The 19,621-nt window shown below is 38.4% G+C and overlaps 1 protein-coding gene across 2 annotated transcripts in view; it reads left to right on the top strand.

The window, feature by feature from the left end:
- TFAP2D (transcription factor AP-2 delta) overlaps nucleotides 1-12,967 on the top strand; it is a 52,555-nt gene extending 39,588 nt beyond the window's left edge. For both annotated transcript variants that reach the window (XM_028097472.1, XM_088024349.1), the window contains one exon: nucleotides 12,748-12,967. In XM_028097472.1, coding sequence (XP_027953273.1) covers nucleotides 12,748-12,967 — 220 coding nt within the window. The remainder of the gene's footprint in view (nucleotides 1-12,747) is intronic.
- Nucleotides 12,968-19,621: the final 6,654 nt, after the last annotated feature.

Below are 19,621 nucleotides of genomic sequence, written 5' to 3'. Positions count from 1 at the left end.
GCAACTCTGAAACTCTGTAACCATTAAACAACTCCCCATTTCCCCCTTTTCCTCCTGCCCCCTAGCCCATGGCAGCCACCATTCTACTTTCTGTCTCTATGATTTTAACTACTATAAGTGGAATCATACAGTTATGTCTTTTTTGACTAGCTTATTTCACTCAGTATAATGTTCTCAAGGTTCATCTGTGTTGTAGCATGTGTCAGAATTTCCTTCCTTTTAAAAACTGAATAATATTCCATTGTATGTATATGTCACATTTGCTTATCTATTCATTCATTAATGGATACCCCTTGGCTGTTGTGAATAGTACTGCTATGAAAACGGGTATGCAAATATCTCTTTGAGATTTTGCTTTCAATTTTTTGGATATTTACCCAGAAGTAGAATTGCTATATAATATAGTAATTCTTTTTTAATTTTTTGAGAAACTGTCATAGACTTATAATACATGAAAGAGATTTTACAATAGAGGATTAAGCAGAGTACAGGTAATTACCTGGGATAATTAGGAAATGCTTTCGTCTCTCTATCCACAGTACTTGGCACATGGTATGTACCCAATAAGTATGTTAATTGTTTTTCATAGTGGCTGCACTCTTTTGCATTCCCACCAACAGGACACAAGGGTTCTCCTTCCCCCACATTCATGCCAACACTTACTATTTACTATTTCTGTTTTAATAGTGGCTATCCTAATGTGTATGAAGTGATAACTCATTGTGGTTTTGATTTGTATTTCCCTAGTGATGAATGATGTGAAGCATCTTTGCATAAGCTTGTTGACCATTTCTATGCCATTTTTTTGGAGAAAGGTCTATTCAAGTCTTTTACCCATTTTTAATCTGGTTATTTGCTTTTTTTGTTGTTGAGTTGTAAGTTCTTTATATATTCTGGATATTAGCCCCTTTTAGACATAGGATTTGCAAATACTTTCATTCTGTAGGTTGCCTTTTTATTCTGTTGATTATCTCCTCTGATGCATAGAAATTTTTATGTTGTTCAACTTGCCTTTTTTTTTTTTTTTACTTTTGTTGCCTGTGCTTTTGGTGTCATAGCTACGAAATCCTTGCCAAATGCAAAGTCATGAAGCATTCCCCCTGTTTTCTTCTAAGAGTTTTATAGTTGTGGGTCTTATGTTTAGGTCTAATGCATTTTGAGTTAATTTTTGTATATAAGGTAAGCTAGGTGTCCAGCTTCATTTTTCTGCATGTCTTAAACTATGTCTTTTTAAACAAAACATACATGGTTGACATTTCCAATTAAAACCCAAATCGAAGTCTCCTGATATAGATCAAGTTTAAATGTATGTCTTTTTTTTTTTACTGTGCATTTATTAAAAGAAGCCTCAATAGAATAGCTTAATAGGACAATAAAGGTCAGCTTGCTGCCTGACCTTGAAAAAGACTTCACACTTTTTTTTAATAAGATTTTATTTATTTATTTGACAGAGAGAGATACAGCGAGAGAGGGAACACAAGCAGGGGGAGTGGGAGAGGGAGAAGCAGGCTTCCCGTGGAGCAGGGAGCTCGATGCAGGGCTCGATCCCAGGACCCTGGGATCATGACCTGAGCCGAAAGCAGAAACTTAACAACTGAGCCAGCCAGGTGCCCCAGACTTCACACTTTTTAAGTGTAGCCCTTAAACCTGGTTTCATAGCTCCAAATCTCTCTTGGAGTTTTTAAAAATTCTCAAGGTCAGGAATATAGTTTAAAAGATCTAATTTAATAAGTCAAGTCTAGCATTGGATTTGGGCTTCTGTGTTGTTTGCAGAACTCTGAAGTTGATTCTGATAGTTAGCTTTAAGAACCACAGCCCTAGGATGTTTCTAGACTATTAGCTTTTTTTTTTTTAACTTTGGAAGAAAAACCATTCTAATTCATTTTTTTTTAAAGTGACACTGAGAATTATATGAAGTTCTGTCTTGTATACCAATGTATTGAAAGGATTCTATACTTATTATTCTGCTAATAATCTGGGTAAAAACATGTCATCATGGAATGTGTCTCTTTCATAATTTCCTACTGATAGCAGTAACTTTAATTTTGATAGAAGCATAAGCTCAAGAGAAAAATGAGTTAGAAAGGAAGCATAACACATTTAACTTTGAAAACAGTCCATTGGCAGAGTCTGATAAATTCTACTGTTTTTGCTGAGTTCTGGCTGGGAAAGAAGTAAGGAGAGAGTGTGATTGGATAAGCATAGAGAATGCCCTAATTAGTAACATCGACTTTTGCTATTATTTTACTTGGTCAAAATACCCTTCCCAGTGTAGACCACTTGAATTACTCCTTACAGGGTGGTTGATTTAGTACCTTGAGGACTGTGGCTTCCTTTCGGCCCACTGAATATGTCCAGGTAAAGCTAGGGAATGATCTGACCTCATAAAGCACAGATAACTACTTCCAGTTTCCTGTGGTAGTTGCCATATCTGTGTGCTCTGGGAAACCGTACAGCAGTGACCCTTCTCACAATCTATAGCCTGGAAAGTTGCTTGTTTCCATCAAAATGACAGCAGTCGGGCTTATTCATTATTTATAATTTACTGAGTACCATCAAAAGTGTAGAGAACACAGCAGACACTGTAACGCCTACTGGAAGGGGGACGAGAATTGATTGAAATCTACACAACACCCCACAGATACAATTCCCAGGAACAAGGATGGCAATTAGACCAAGGTGGCATGGGGCCTCACAGACAGAACAGACCCAGCTCAGACAGAGGCCCAGGGGCCTCATTTTCTGCAGTATTAGCAATTCCCCTCTTTGCAATTTCAAGGAAGTCTTAGCAACTTTTCCCTTCTTGGTCTCTTACATTCTCCTAATCACCTTGAATCTGAAGTCAAGCGAAATCACGTCTGACAACATAAGTAAGGAGAGGGAGTTAGACTATATTTAATGCTCCACTCAGAAAAAGCAGCCTATCAGAAAAATGAGGAAGTTTTCTTTCCTAGTACCCATCTTAGGAGCCTGAAATGTTATTATTTCTTGTATTTTACAGTGGTAATGGCCAGTGGTGCAAAGATTGGGACTCAAGGATTGTCTCATTCTTTAGGAACTTGTAATGCAAAGGAAAATTACTTACCAAAACTTATAATATATGAGAGATTTTGTGAGAAAGGATTAAGTACAATATAGGTAATTACCTGGGGTAATTAGGAAAGGCTTTCATCTATCTATCCATAGTACTTAGCGCATAGTATGTACCCAGTAAATATATTCATCAATGTGGATTATGATAATATCTCTATTAGGTCTTGGATGTATTCTCCACTGGGTTATTCCCAGGGCCATGGTGTTTTAATTGAACCATGGGCTAGCGAAGTGAAATGATCAATATGCTTAATTCTTCCGTTGCAGTCAAAAAGTGAATTGACATCACACCTTCTTAGAAATAGACCCTCCCATAGAAATGGGAGAAATACTCCTCCCATCATTCCTGGAAATAAGAAATATATAGGCACTTCCCAGATATCGGTATATTTGCTGGTGATGACATCTTCTTCATTGATTCTCCATGTTGGAAGGCCCCTTACATTTCCCACTCTCCTCCAACATTTGGATCTTCTGTCCAGCATTCTTGTCAGCTTGTCACCCATTCCAGGCTCAAAAACTTTCAATAACAGACTCTTTTTTTCATTGCCCAGACATCCCTTCTATCTCCGACAACTCTATCTGAAATGTCTTCCTTCCATTGAGGCAACATCTGTCTCCCTAATGTCCCACTCCTTGGGGGACTTCCACAGTCAGTTTAATTCCATTTCCCTCCCAATTTCTAAAGACAGCTGTGGTGTCTGAGTTTTCTCTTGCTGGACTATTCATCCCCCTTTTCTTTATGTTCCACATATGACATGAATTCCAGTCAACTCAGCTACTTGTCTTCTGAGCACCATATGCTTGGCAGCTCACTCAGGAAAGCATGTGTGTCTCTACTTGAATGTGACCTGTTTGGTTGTCTCCAAGGAGCCCAAAGTGTGCATATGGTTTTTTTTTGTTTTTATTTTTCTCATTTTGGGGGAATGGGAAAGTGGTAGGGAAGGTAATCAGCAGTGGATGGTTTTATTAATCCTATGAAGTCACTCATCAGTGTCAGAAGAGAAATGAAGAAATTTCAATGTAATCTCTAATCTCAAAAGAAAACATCATGAAATAAATCATACAATGAGGCTTAGCATGTAAGAAATAAAATTATTAAGCCTCCTTCAGGATGTTCTGCCAATTCAAGAGGACTTCTAGGACCATTTTGTTTAAGAATATTCAAAGTAATGGGCCTGAATTGTGAAGAAAAAAAAAATCCTATATTTCCCACTTAAGCTTCTTTATGTAAGGTTCAAATGCAACTTTAAAACTTAAACTTCAAAACCTGTGTGCCATTCCCAGTTGCAAAGAAAAACATACCTGTAAATGGTCAGGTCTTATTCACTAGTTAAATACGGACAGTTTCTGTTTACATAAGAGTAAAAATAGTCTCCCGTGAAATAAAATTTTCACTAGTAAAAATGTAGACTAAAAATAAAACAGGAAACAGTTTTCATCCCCTTAGCAGACAAGTGGAATTATGATGAACTTCTTGTATGAACCTACATTAAATTACATTATTTAATATTCATTTAACATTAAGCAGGAAATTGAAGAATTAAATTAGTTGCCAATATTTATTGTACTTCACAAGTTGCATGGCACCAAACCAAAGGCTGCAGGAGATACATATATAAAAGCATCCCTTGAAGGTCACTTGATGACATCTGAAATGATTTTTAGGTGCAGCACTTAGGACACTAGTAATTCAAACAACAGAAACCAGAGGCAACTATTTCTAACAAGTTCCAAACATGGCACCCTAAAAACAACATGTGTGAATAATTGGGGAATGCATAGCTGGTAAAGAAATTTGGGAATTTTTATTTAAATAATTTCTATCTTTGTTGAGCTGTGGATTGGAGGACAGTCTGGGGAGACAGCACAGGATTGTGGGAAGCACTTAGGATGGGTTTCAGGGACCTAACCCATGAGATGCTCCTTGAAAGTGTCTCATGGTCAAGTGTTTTATGGTTTGGGAAACCCTGCCTACTGTAATGTGCTTGAAGTATATCGGTTATACATTAGCATATCAAAAGCTTCCAGAACCCTTTCTGAATGGAAAAAGAACCCCATGTTTCTAAGACATGATCACAGGAACTCTTTTTTTCTCAGAGTCACTATTAACAGCCCATGAAACTAAGGTTCTACAGAAGTTCTTGGGGGAAATGCTGAAGTTCTTCATTCTCTTTTTCCTGGGAAGGATAGCAGACATGGTAGTTAGGTGTTACTTTTTGGCCCTAAGGGAACATACCCAACTCTCTGGCTGCATTTAAATTGAATAGGTACTGTTTAAAAAATACTGATGTTTTGGACCTACCCCAAGCGAATTAAATCAGGATCTCTGGAGTGGGACCCACACGTTGATATTTTTTTAATAAGCTCCCCAGGTGAGTTTTCTATGTATCTAAGGTTGAGAACTACCAGCTGAAGGAAGCACAGAATGTTTGTGAGTGCTGTCAAGGCCTTGCTAATGAGTAGATTTCAATAATTTCTCACCACCAGAGAACTGTATACCTTAATTATAGACTTTAATGAAACTCCATTTGAAAAGCACTTGGGGCCATGGGACAATATAATCTATGTAGAAAATAAGCACAGTCAGACAGTTTCTCTTTTCCTCTATGTCCACGGCCGGTTAGGCTACAAAGGATAGATGCCATCAAGTTTTGGGAGGATAAGCCCCAGCTACTTTCCTCAGGGTGAGGTCTCTGTCCATGGCCTATATTCAGGGTTTGTGCTGCTTCCGAGAGATGAAGTGCCTTACCCTCACAGCTCTGAAAAGAAGTAAGGTTCTACAGAGAAGCCCCACAATCCTTTGTTGGTGTTCTCCAGAGGCTGTTCCCCAGCCTGCTGCCCTCACCACTGTTCTCATGCGTGGAAGAAGGCATTTTTCTGGCTGCCACCTAAAACCGTAGTGGGGAGTACAGACTGAGCCTCAGGCTACATTTGGACCTAAGCCTGCAGTAGCTGAATAATCCAGGAGGGAAAGAGAAGGAGGCTTGTCTTCCCCTTAAATCTTGCTGCCTGCATGCCTCCCAGAGGCCAAAAAAAACAGAGGGGAGGTTGGTGCCAGGGGTATCTGTATGCGATTCAGGAAATCAAAGATACATGATAGCAAACACCCATTGGAATGATGCATCAGAACAAAATAATGAGAATAATAACCCGAACTATTTCAGCCTTTATATATACCGAAGAAGTAGAGGAAGAGATGTTTGCTTGTCAAACATTTTCCAGGTAGAAAGTTGAAATTTGACGAAATGAAGTCAGCTTTTACTCTGATTACCTAAATGATGACAATGGGCTATTTTCTACTGATGTTCAGCCTACTAGTTTGTAGCTCAATAGTATCTAATTATGTTCAGCTTTTTGTATCCCAAAAGAAAGCTAGAAAATGCCATCCATTGTTGTCAGACACACCTGAGTGACCTAGTCTTCAGTAGGAAATACTAATGAGGCTGCCATTTCCTTTTCAATACATTTTATTTATTTATTTGTTATTCACTTTTTTTAAAAGATTTTATTTATTTATTTGAGAGAGAGAGAATGAGAGAGAGAGAGCACGAGAGGGAAGAGGGTCAGCGGGAGAAGCAGACTCCCTGCTGAGCAGGGAGCCCGATGTGGGACTCGATCCCGGGACTCCAGGATCATGACCTGAGCCGAAGGCAGTCGCTTAACCAACTGAGCCACCCAGGTGCCCTTGTTATTCACTTTTTGTTGTTGGTATTGTTAAATTGGCTCCACACCCGATGTGGGGCTTGAATTCACAACCCCAAAATCAAGAGTCACATGCTCTACTGACTGAGCCAGCGAGGTGCCCCACCTTTTCAATACATTTTAAACCAGTGTTTCCTTATTAGTATTTGGAAAGGATGTGCTGGATCCTAAGCCCAACTCTTTAGATAGGAAGAGTTCAGCGGAAGATTCCATAGGCGTTTGCTTTAGGCTATGTTTTAGAAAATAGCTTTAATGTTTTAATTTAAATTAGTTTAGACAAATCGATTAAAAGTAATGATAAAGCATTTCTGAAGGACAGCTAAAACAATATGGAAACAGCTTTGTAACAGTTCTCTAGCATACAACAAAGCTACTGAAGTATAAACCATATTTACTTAGATTAAAGAAAGTAAAATAGCTCTTGTTCCTTAGGTAGTTGTCTTTTCAGAATCCTCTATTAATTTATATTCCAAGTAAGGACTGAAGCCTTGGAGATTTTCTCTTTTTTTTTTTTAATAAAAGATTTTATTTATTTATTTGACAGAGAGAGAGAGCACGTGGGCAAAAGCAGGGGAAGCAGCAGGCAGAGAGAGAGAGGGAGAAGCAGGCCCCCCATGGAGCAGGGAGTCTGATGCAGGGCTCCATGTGCGGCTCAATGCCAGGCTTAATCCCAGGACCCCAGGATCATGACCTGAGTTGAAGGCAGACACTTAACTGACTGAGCCACCCAGCCACCCCTGGAGATTTTTAAGATGAACTTATAAGGCCTTAGCCGCAAGTAAAAAATGTACTTAATGAGAGATCACAAGGTGTGAAGAGAAGTTTGTGAAATTTCTATTGTACAGAAGTTTCCTGATAGATTCTTATCATTCATGGCAAGTAGTTTATAAGCATAAACACTGAGTTAAACCTGGATTGTTCCTAATGTCTTATTAGCAAAACCACACAGGGAAAAAGAAGACAGCATTATAATTTATTCTCTTTCAAATAGCAATTTCTTCTTTTCCATCTTCAATTTTTACCTCTGTCATTTCTGTCTCCATTTCTTCATTTTTAGCCCTATTGGTAGAGAATACAGTTTGAACTGTTGCAATACATTTCCCTTAAAAAGTTGAAGTCTATAATCTTATTCAGGTCAAGCCCATTGGTCAAGAAGAGATCAGAATGTCACCTTATATTATATTTTATTTTTATTTTATTCATTCATTCATTCATTCATTCATTCATGTATTTATCTTAAGTAAGCTCCCTGCCCAACATGGAGCCCAACTTGGGGCTTGAACTCACAACCCTGAGATCATGATCTGAGCTGAGGTCAAGAGTCTGATGCTTAACAGGCTGAGCCACCCAGGTGCCTCCAGAATGCTACCTTATAAAAAGACAAAAAACAGTGTAAGTCCGCAGGTGCATGTGCACACACAAACATAGTCTCTCCCTAAAAATTGTGGTTCTGCTCTAGGCTGTCCCTCCAATTGCTGAAATGTGAACATATCCTAACACTCAGGGGGAAAGTCAAAAGTAGAATTTCACCTTTTGGATCCAGCATAGTTACTGTCTTCCTGAGCTCAGCCAATTTGAAAAGATGGTTTATGTTGCACAAAGATGCCCTTGAGAGTGTTAATTGGGAGATCTAGCAGAATAAGAGTTTATAAAACCATGAATAAAATTAAGACCATGACTATTAAATAGAAGTTGCATTTTCTCTGACATCGAGTGCCATAAACTTTAGCAGTCTGGATTTTCTCAGTAGGTAATTGTGTTGCTCATGGTAAGTTGTCAGAACCTTCCTGCTCCTCAGTGTGAAACTAGTAATAGGAAAATGAAATCAATGAGCTGGAATCTAGTTAGAGAGAGAGAGAGAATAGTTCAGGGTGAATACAACTTGTAAGCCTGACTAGCTGTGATCCAAACCTCAGATTTTGACCCTTGCTTTTCTTTTTTTTAACTTAGATTTACTGATCTGGTGAGCCCTTCCCTGAGAATTGCTCTTGGGTCAGATCTCTCTGTCAGCATACTGTAAATGGATGTGTTTTCCTTAATCTCCCCTAAATCTCACACCTTTTTTTGGCCCACCACCAATGCTTTTTTACCACAAAAATATTTTTTTTTAATTTTGGTTCCATTATCCAGTGTAGGAATTTTCCTCTCTATTTTAATGCCAGCACTTAAATCTAGGATGCCTTCAATCACATTGTCAATTAACATGGCAAGCAGAGTGGGGTGCATGGGAGAGTCTTACAGCACTCCCCTGGAAACACACTTCAAGGTTGACAAATTTTGAGCATCATTGCCCAACCAGCTGTGAGTTTCCCTAAGTCGGCTCCCATCTAATTCATTTGTCCTCTCAACTTATCACATGGTATTTGGGGAAATTTTTGTCAGATGCATTGCTTAAATCCTATAGTAAAGTGCATTGTTAGTCCTTTAATAACACTTAGTTAAAAAAAAAAATAGTTACTAGGGTGTTTGGCTGGCTCAGTCAGTGGAACATGCAACTCGATCTCGGGGTTGTAAGTTGAAGCCCCACATTGGGTGTAGAGATTACTTAAAAAAAAACTTTAAAAAAAAATACAGTTACTTTATTGGGCTCCTTACTAAACACCTCTGTGGTCACTTCCCTTTTTAAAATATTAACACTTCAGAATTGTAAGGACCCATTATATGAAAAAATGGTAATAAATCCATTCAGTGGAATACTTAACCAGCAATAAAAAGTAATCTACTGATAAATACCACAACATGGATGAATCTCAAAATTATTATGCCAAGTTATAACAGTCTATAGACTTTATTATTCAGTTTATAGGACAACTGGGAAAAAGTGGTTGGGGCCAACAGAATAACATGATATTTCCAGAAATTCCTCTTAATCATCCTGTGATTTCATACTTTTTTTCTGTGCTATTCTAATACAATATTAAATTACTTTAATTACTTGGATTAATAAACCTCACTGAAAACTGCTAGAACAGAAGCTATCTTTTGTACTTATTATCATCCTATGCAGTGCGCCATGCATGTTTTTTGATGTGCAGGTAATGTCAAATGAAGAAAACTAACAATTTACGTGGTTTCCCATGTTGAAAGATAACATTTCAAGCAGTTACTTTACTTTTTTTAAAGTTTTGTTTATTCTTATTTAAGTGTAATTAACATATAATGTTATATTAAGTTTCAGGTATACAACATAAACAGTTACTTTTCTCGTGTTGAAGATTCCACAATCAATTTTAGACTTCTCTGTTCAGCCCAGTGGTCTTCCAATATCCATAACCTTCTCTCCATGTCCTGGGTTTTAAAAAAGAGCATTAGCACCTGTGGATTGAAGGTTAGGGTTGGAAAGAACTTGCAGATGTCCTAGTCAGACCACTGTCATCTTACCAAGCTAAATAACTTCTTCCAGATCACAAAGTGCCTAAAGTCAGAGCCAGTGTGAAGACTTGGCATGCCTGGTTCTCAGTGCAGGCAGAGATGACGGTCATCCTGCTAACAATAGTGCATTGTATAGAAGCAAGCAAGGCCATCAGCCAAGAAAGGAGACCAGCTTAAGAATCTTTCATTATGGGGACACCTCTTCTCCACATGGAGAATTAAAGCATTTCTATAGGCCTACTCATTTTGTACTTGATTTTTCAAAACCCCGATCTTAGAAGAGTAAGAAGAATTCTCACCTTCCAGGCCTACAAATCTGCCTACAGAACAAAATTTGAGAAACTAAGCTAAAACTGCCAACAGAATGTGACTTTTCTTAAAAAAAAAAAAAAATAAGTAAAACACGCCCACATCCTGAGAACATAAGCACAGAGGCAATACAGAATATTAGATTTCTCAGACAAATTACTTACCTCTGCGCATTAGTGTCTTCATCTCTAAAAATGGAAATAGTACCTCATTTTTAGTGTTGTTTCCAGGATTATAGAAGGTGATACAGAATGAAGCACGTAGAACAGGGCCTGGCGTATGTTCAAAATTCAAATACTGGCTTATTAACTTTAATATTTAACCTAGTGAAACTAAATTCTGCATACTCTGCCATAGATAAAGAGGCTGGTCCCCACCAAGAGGACATGGCACTATAGAGGAAAATAAAATTCATCCAGTGGGTACAAGGAGCTCAAAACAGGAATAAAGCATGAGCAAGAAAGACAGTTTGTAACCAGAGCCAAGCATTTTGACATTAATGAATGGCTTCACTCAGTTGTCTTTGTGGATGGAGCCATGATTAATTCTTCCACCACGCCAATCAATTCCGTTTGTTGTCCAGATTCCCTGATAGATCTTAAAGCATATGGATTCCCTTCTAGTTCTCTCATTGAGAAATGGAGCTGAGGTCAGTTTTCCAGCTCAGCAATGCAAGATACTATAGCAAAGATATGCAGATGCTTGAACTATGATGATGTCTTATACTTCAGATTTTGGCAAGCATAGTTGTCTAAGCACTAATCATTCTTATTTTCTAAATAATTGAAGACTGAAGACTTTCCTTTGTAATATATGTTGCTATGACTTAGGCACAGAGCAGGCTTTGTAAAATGTTCAGATGAAAGATGCTAGCAACCTGTGGAGTATAATGTGAGACATGCAGAAAATTTTGCTCTTACCATGAATATCCCATAGCCAACAATATCTACCATTTATTGAACACTTCCTATAGGTCTGGCATCATCCTGAGCCCTTTTTATGGACTAATATAAGCAATTCCATGTGATAGATCCTGTTATTATCACCACTCTGGCATATCAGCAGGCTACCTTGGACCGTTTGTCCTTCATTTGCATTGTTTTAAAATCTCCTTATTTTTGCTCCTAAAGATTATATACCTTACGAGGGGTAACAAGCTAGTTAACATATTATGGAGGATGAGTAAAAACTGCAAATGTCATAACAATGATACTAGGACTTGTGAGCAGTTAATAGCTCTGTTTATTGAATGTATACTATGTTGTATACATTATAACATATGCATAACATATGTCAAGAATATCTTTCTATATTATTACAAGGTATTAATTATGGGAAGCAACCTGGCAGAGTTTCACTTCAGAAACAATTGACCAAATGAACAAGCTGAGGGAGGAGGCGGTTTCTGTTCACAAGAGTGAATCTGCAATTACGTATTTGCTCAGCTAGAGATGATATTTGTCATGACTGGAAGGGTTACCTGTGCTGAAGTTGCCAACAACACTCCCTACATTTTTCTCATTATTTCTGATTATTAGTTAATTAGTTAGCTGTTAAAACCCAAACATAGAGTGGGTTACATAAGATAGACTTTTATTTTTCTCTCATTGAGGACCCTGAAGCTGAGTGGGTTTCTTCAGTCTTGTTCTGTCCTCCCCCTCCACCAAGGTGATTATCTTCATCTGCAGAGCTGCTTAACTATTTTGAGAGAAAAATAAAAGTCACTCAATTTCCTTTTAAGCAGGTGGGAATCAAATCCAACACTTCCCCTCACGTTCTATTGTGGGAAGTTTGTCCCACGTCCAAATGTAACTGCAAGGAAAGCTTAAAAATGTAGTCTCCAGCTAGATGACCGTGTACCCAGATAAAACTTTGTTACTATGAAGAAGAGAAGAATGAAATTAGAGGAACAGCTAGCCATCAAGCCTACTCAGGCTTGTGTGATCTGTGCTCATACCAGCATATAGGTCATTCTTAAAAATGAGATGATCCCCACACACAGAAAGTTGTAATTTGTTGGCTTTTTTAATGAGAGAGAGAATCAGAGCCAAATCATGTGTTAATTACTTAGGCTGGCTGATCATTAGTGTATATCAAGTCTATCAGTGACAAATCTTCTAAATGCATCCTGAATTTCTTATGGTCAAAAGCAATACATTGACTTGTGTTCTATCTGTCCTGTTTCATTGAATGTTCTGGATCAAATACTTGTTCTGTAACATACTGTAAGTTGTTCATCTCTTTTTCCCTACCACTTCTCATTTCCAGTTTGATCACTCATGGCTTTGGGACTCCAGCAATATGTGCAGCCCTAAGCACTTTCCAAACAGTCCTCAGTGAGATGCTGAACTACTTGGAAAAACACACTACCCACAAAAATGGCGGAGCGGCGGATTCTGGCCAAGGACATGCCAACTCGGAGAAAGCCCCCCTGCGGAAAACTTCAGAGGCTGCCGTGAAAGAGGGCAAAACAGAAAAGACAGACTAGCTACATCAAACAGAATCTATTTCTAGAGAGTCTTGCTGCTGATATTTTTTCTAATATATATATCATTGAGGGTGATTAATCTTCAGTGGACCACATCTCTACCCTCCCCCAACCCTCCATAAAAAACAAAAATGGAAATGAAAAATGAAACAAAAAGGACAAAACTCCCCCAAAAAAAGAAAAAAAAAAAAGGAAAACAGCAGTGTAACCGTGTGATGAAATTGTCACTTTTTAATTTTATGTTATGATAAACTCTTTTTGTGCACGTAACTTATTGTTCCGGATTCTATACATCACAGTTTTTAAGCACTTCTGGACTCTGGAGGGGCAGCACATGCTTTTTCACGTCTAACTGATGCACTTTCTTATCCAACTATGTAGTTAGGGATTAGAAAGCATGACCAACTGGAATTCGCCACCAGTGCTTACAGCTCCAGTGTTTCTTCACTTAATCCCCTGGTAACAGAAGAGTGCCTCTTTCCATTAAATAGACCAGTCTGGCAAACAATCCATCAATAAATGCTTTGGGAACTGAAAAGGGCAGTCACGAATCTTTGTCCTATGGATTGACAGAAATCCTAAAATTTTGGTCACCCCTAGCCCACTTAACTACCGGTGCCTTGGTGGTACTTAAAAATTCCAGAAAACTCTGCCCTCTTTATGTGTGGGCATTCCCACCCCACCCTAGGACCTCCCCCAACCCATAACTAAGAAGAGACAGCATAATATGGAAGAGCTAAGAGATGCACTCTTCTGTTCATTTTCTTCACATCCCCAACCTAACAGTTCAAGGAAATAGACTTGCACTCAGTGGCTTGGGGCAGGATGGACACAGTAAAGGGTAGCTTTGCCACTCTTGGGCTCCCGAAGGAAAGCAGTGCTATTGTTCTGCCTGGAAAAGCATGGGAATAGGAACAGTGATGTTTCCAGGAACCCTTGCCCCTCAGAGACAAGAGGGGAGCCCAGGGGACTCGTGAAGGCTCCTTGAAGCGCTAGTGGCTAATGATTGTGTGGTTACAGTGAGAGCCGTTCTTTTTCTATCTTTATGCTTCTTCAACATGCCTCATGGCTGTGTTCTAAACCTTTAGAGGCACAGAAGCATTGGGGTCTGCATTCAATAAAGAAAACAAAACCAGGATGATCAGAGAAGACTTTTGCTTTTAAGATCCTTCTTTTATAGCTTGTTCTTATACCTTCATTGTCCTTTAGTTAAGACACTGAAAACAAGAGGTTCCTGGCTGCAAAAGCCCTGGGCTAATTGAATGAAAGTTTGGTCCATTTAAACCTGAATGTGTCAAGAAACCTGTTTGGTACCACACTGTACTGACCTTTCTATTGTTAACAATTTTCAGACTTCTAGGCAAATAAAGATGTAGGTCATCGTCTATGAAAATAATTATTTTAATAATATCTGGACTACTGATACAAGTTCAGCATGAAAATATCGTCCTCTTACTAATGCATTTCAATTACTTTCAAAAAGTCTCTGCCATATTATAATCCCATGGGAAATATTAGTATTATTTTTAATTGAGAGGAAACTGCTCGAGATTTTTCATGGAGAGAGCACACGGAATATTTTTACCTAACAATAATTCTTAAAATTATTTGATCTTTATCTTCAATCTTGTACAGAAAAGAAACAGAATCAATGAAACTCTAAATTTTCTAAACTAAATTCAGTTAAGAGAAGACACTACTAAGGAATTCTATGATAAAGGGGTTTTATAGTTATACCATAGAAGAGCTTAAAATAAATGTAAAAGTAATGAATTGTGATTTCATGTGTTTATCTAGTTCCATTTTTTAAATTTTACCATTATTCATGGATTAAAAAGTTTTGAAATAAAATAGAACAAAGCAGGAATTCTGCTGCAGTTCCAAATTTCATCACAAAGTAAATGATTCCATTTTACATGAAATTTCCCATGTTGTAAAATATACACATGAAACAAAAATGATGAATATTTCAGTTTAATAAATAATAGGAAGGCTCTATACAGATAATATGGGCTACTAATATTTCCTTAATGAAATTTCCACATTAGCTTTCTTTTACTCCTTTTATTATTAACAATTACATATGTATTTAATATGGCATTTTGATACGGATATCTGCTAGATATTTAATGTAGTTATATACCATGTCAAATGTTCACCAATAATCAGATGAAAAATTAGATCTGGCTTATAGTACCACTTTCTCCACCCATAGTTGTGACTAGCTGGGGTTCTTAACACCTCAATGGGGTGTTATTATCTATTAGCCTCTGAAACAAAAGTATAGCTATAAATAACTACAGTGCATATTATTTACCAGGATTCTGGGTGTCTTAAGAGCCTTAAAGGGACAGCACCCATTGTTTAACTTAACCAGCCATTAAGCCATAAATGAGTTGATGGACTGGTCATGTTTAGAGTCATTTAATATCATATTCTAACAGACATTGTTAACATACCAGCTTTTGCCTTGTACATAATAGGTACTCAACACTTTTTAAATAAATGAGTTAAATGAATGTGTGTGTGTTCTTTGTCCAAAATGGGCCAAAGGACCTATTACTTTTTTTTTTCCCCAATACTCAGTGTTTCAATCTGGCTTGCTTTTTCCATAGTAATTTATAAATAGCTCTTTTTATTTGAATAAGATAACATTTTCACTATATCACATTAGTTTCAAGTAGATATACTCAGTATAGAACAATAAAGAACGTTAGGTAGGTATCCGAATTTTAACAAAAGTGAAGTTATAATCAATATCATAATTTATAGTAAAGGAAGGCAACTCATAAAAATTTGATTTTCAGTGTTATAAGAAATAATAAAGCAATGGAAAAGTTTTTCAGGTTAACTATTACTTGCCCAGAAAAATTGTCCAAATTTCATACTCAATCACAATTAATAAATGTACAATTTCTATATTTAAACTTGTGAAAGATTAAGCCAAATTCCCATCAAAATAAATGTCTAAGGCTGTTTCAGTAACCAATTTAAATGCCATCTCCATGGCTATTTCATTAGAGTTACCATTTGACTTAAGTTTAGTGGTTCTAGAAAAATAAATGAAACTGAATTACTCTATATTTATCTCCTCTGGAAAGATCAGAGCCCTTGGCAAGATTCCTAGTCTATTCTCCTGCTCCCTTCTTTTCAGATGCTTTTAAAATAGGGATAATTCTTTCTGCCTTTGCAGTTCCTTTCTCCTTTTCCTTCTTTGAGGGTATATTCTCTTTAATGTCTGGGACAGAACATGACGCTTTAGCACACCTATGAGCATCCTGACCCTACTGTGACAGTGATAGGAATTTGACCTTCTGTCACCTGGTGCTTTTAAGGTAAATGTATCAGTAAATTATCCTTGTTAATGGTAAGTAAAATAACATAATTCCATTTCCCTATATGTTCTTTCTTTTATGCCTCGGAGGCATTTTAGAGCAGTGCAATTTAAAAAATGTATCAGAATCCTTTACACAAGGAGCACGCCGTGTCCTTATAAAAGCCAAGTCAATAAGCGTGGCCTGGCCCTAGTGAGTAGGAGCATAGACTCTGAAGCCAAATAACCTGGTTCAAATCATGGCTTTTTCCACTTGCTACTGGGTGACCTTGGCAAGGCAAAGTGCGGGACCTCTCTGTACGCCCATTTCCCCCTCTGTAAAGTGAGGACAATAATAGATCCCTACTCCCATATTTACTGTCAAAACCAAAGAGTTAATGCATCCCATCTGCTAAGAGCAAATAGGGCATAGTTAGTGCTATGTGAATGTTAGCTATTGTCTCTAATACTTAGTTCGGACAAACAATTTTTAAAATCAAGAAATCAGTTTATCCCCAGTTTATTGGACACTTTCTATATGCCCCGCTCTGTCCTAGAGGCTGTAAATACAGAGTAAAATAGAACCTTTTTTTTTCTTTGCAAGCTTCTCACAGTCCTCTGTGAAGAGTCCAGCCGTTAGAATATGGTAAGTGTCATAGTGAAAATGTGCACAAGTTGCCCCAACACAAACTGGTGCACCATCCAGGAAATTGGGGAGGAGGGGGAAAGACTAGAGGGGTGGGGATTACGATCAGGGACAGGGAAAGATGGTTAGGAAAAGAGACATTATGGTTCTGGGTGAATTAAAAATATCTGGGGCAGGATGCTATTTTGAAAACTGACAGATGCACCTTGTATTTCTGGTTATTCCTACCTTCCTCCCCCATCTTTGGGCAGCTAACATTTTGTCTGTACTGCCTCAAGGCAGGAATGTGACCTGATGGAATGCAGGTAACAAAAGAGTTGAACTTTTGTATAAGTTTGCAGTTTTAAAAATCTTAGGCCCTAAGGAGGAATTGAGGTTTAAAAGCATCTCAGTCAGGAGCTTTTTCTTTCCTACACACACACACACACACACACACACACACACACACACACACACAAGACCAGAAAATAGTCCCTATGTTGGGGAAAGAAGGAGACAAAAAGTAAGGAAGCTCAGCTATGATTGATTTCTCAAAGAATGGACCATGTCCTGGGGGTGAGGTTGGGGGCAGAGGGAAATACGTCCCCATCCCAGAGGAAAGGCCAGGGAGGAAGAACTCCCAGCAGAATGCAGAAACAGCAGAGCTGTCTATGTGCTGTGTGTGTAGGCCGATGGATCTTAGCCCTGCAGGCATTCTCCCAAAGAGCTTCTCTTCAACATGGTGCAGAGGTACCAGGACAATGTGGGTGCAAGCAGGCAACAAAGCAGCAGGAATTCCCGCACGCCAGAGGGATGCATCAGCAAGGGGATATTTTAGGTGCCCGCAGGAGCAACCCAGGCAGCCAACAAACATACAGAGTCCTCATAGGTTGGACACGAGCGCGCCCGGGAGAAACCTAAGACATGTGCCAAAGACCAGATGGGAATCCAGGCACATCAGTTAGCGTTTGTTTAGGAGAACAGAAACCTGCTAGGGATTTCAAGGAGAATGGATTTATTAAAGAGAATAGGTTGGCCAGGTGTTAGAAGACTGGAAGAATGAAAAATGAGACATGGAATCACCCAAATATTAGGAATTGAAAAAAGCAGTGACCACCCCTATAGATGGAAGGACACAAGGAAGGAGGTGAGGTTACCTGCCTCTGGGAAATCCTGAGACATCCCTCCTCTCCACGGTTGTTACTTGAACCTCAGAAACTGATGCTGGTGGTACCTCTGAAGGGATAGAGCACAGCTAACTCAGGAGGTTGGGGGCTGGAGCCAGAACCTTCTGCTTCTGCTCAAGGGAAGTTGACAGAAACGAGAACTATATGGAGCATTCTTTTTACCTCCTCCTTCCTTTGAATTCCTACCATTGTCAGAGTACAATTAGAAGCCAGCTGGCAAAGGGTTGTGAGAAAGATGGCTTGCAGACTTCCACCCCAGCCTCCCACAATACACAAGAGTGGGCTTCTCTGCAGGTGCCAGTAGATGAAGCATCAGTAGACAAAGATACAGACCATATGTTCCTCCACACAACATGGTTCTCCATAAGCCCTCCTCCCCCACCTGTGGGACATCGATGCAACCCAAGAAGACCCTAAATGGACTAAGATTAACTTTCTGCCACATTTAAAATGAAGGCTCACATATAAAAATTAGACCCTAAATGGACTAAGAAGACCCTAAATGGAAGAAGATTAAATTTCTGCCACATTTAAAATGAAGGCTCACATATAAAAATTATATCACGTCACAGAAAAAAGTGACATTTCTCATATATCCAAATTGGCAGACAGACATTCATAACTACTACACTTAAAAACTATACTTGAGCTACTTCCCATCTGCATCACAGAGAATTCAAAAGGAACAAGACATGTAGGAAAATTTGAAATAATAATCCCCATAAGAGGCAGAAAAGAATAAAAACAAGTAAACGTGTACATGTGAGTTATTGCCAAAGCCTGATGTAAGTTTCAAAGCTATTCTTCCCTTAACGTTGTATTTCCTCAATTATTTCATTCATGTCAAGAGGTATTTGGAGCAAGGACCTTACGGTGATATTTCTGTTTAGTGTTCCAAGTCCAATCAGGATGTTCTTACAGTCAATAAAAGTTAATAAGGTGCATAAACACTGGGATCTTTTATCTTCTCACCCCACACACTCTCCCTGGGCAATAGCACCTTGTATTATGTCTTTACTTGTGGCGAAGACCAAGAGCCATCTAACCAAGTCCATTTTATCTTTATCCAGGGTATATGTCTATCCAGGGGTTGGTAAACTTTTTCTGTAAAGGACCAGGTAGTAAATATTCTAGGTAATGCAGGCCATGTGGTTTCTGCTGTAACTAATCAACTCTGCCATTCTAGCCTGAAAGTAGCTATAGACAATCTATAAACAAATGCATGTGAGTCTTCCAAGAAATCTTTCTTTACAAAAATAGGTATTGGGTTGGCTTGATCCTGAAGACTGTAGTTTGCTAACCCCTTTCCTAGATTACATTTCTCAGCATTTCTTGCTGTTTGTGGCTATGTGCTTAAGTTCTTTTCAGTGGGGGAGTGGAAGTGATATTTGATACAAAGAGTTTACAAATGAAAACCAGCCATGTACTTTGCCTCCATGTTACGTCTTCTTCTACCAGCTGCATGAGATGATAATGAGTCCCTAGGGCAAAGATTCTCAACCTTGGCATTACTGACATTTTGGGCCAGA

The sequence above is a fragment of the Eumetopias jubatus genome, unplaced genomic scaffold, assembly GCF_037043125.1.
Source record: "Eumetopias jubatus isolate StellerSeaLion01/CBP00866 unplaced genomic scaffold, mEumJub1_p1.0 scaffold_6, whole genome shotgun sequence".
Classification (NCBI taxonomy): Eukaryota; Metazoa; Chordata; class Mammalia; order Carnivora; family Otariidae; genus Eumetopias; species Eumetopias jubatus.
The sequence above is the reverse complement of the archived record's forward strand: the minus strand, read 5'-3'. Positions and strand labels throughout refer to the sequence as shown.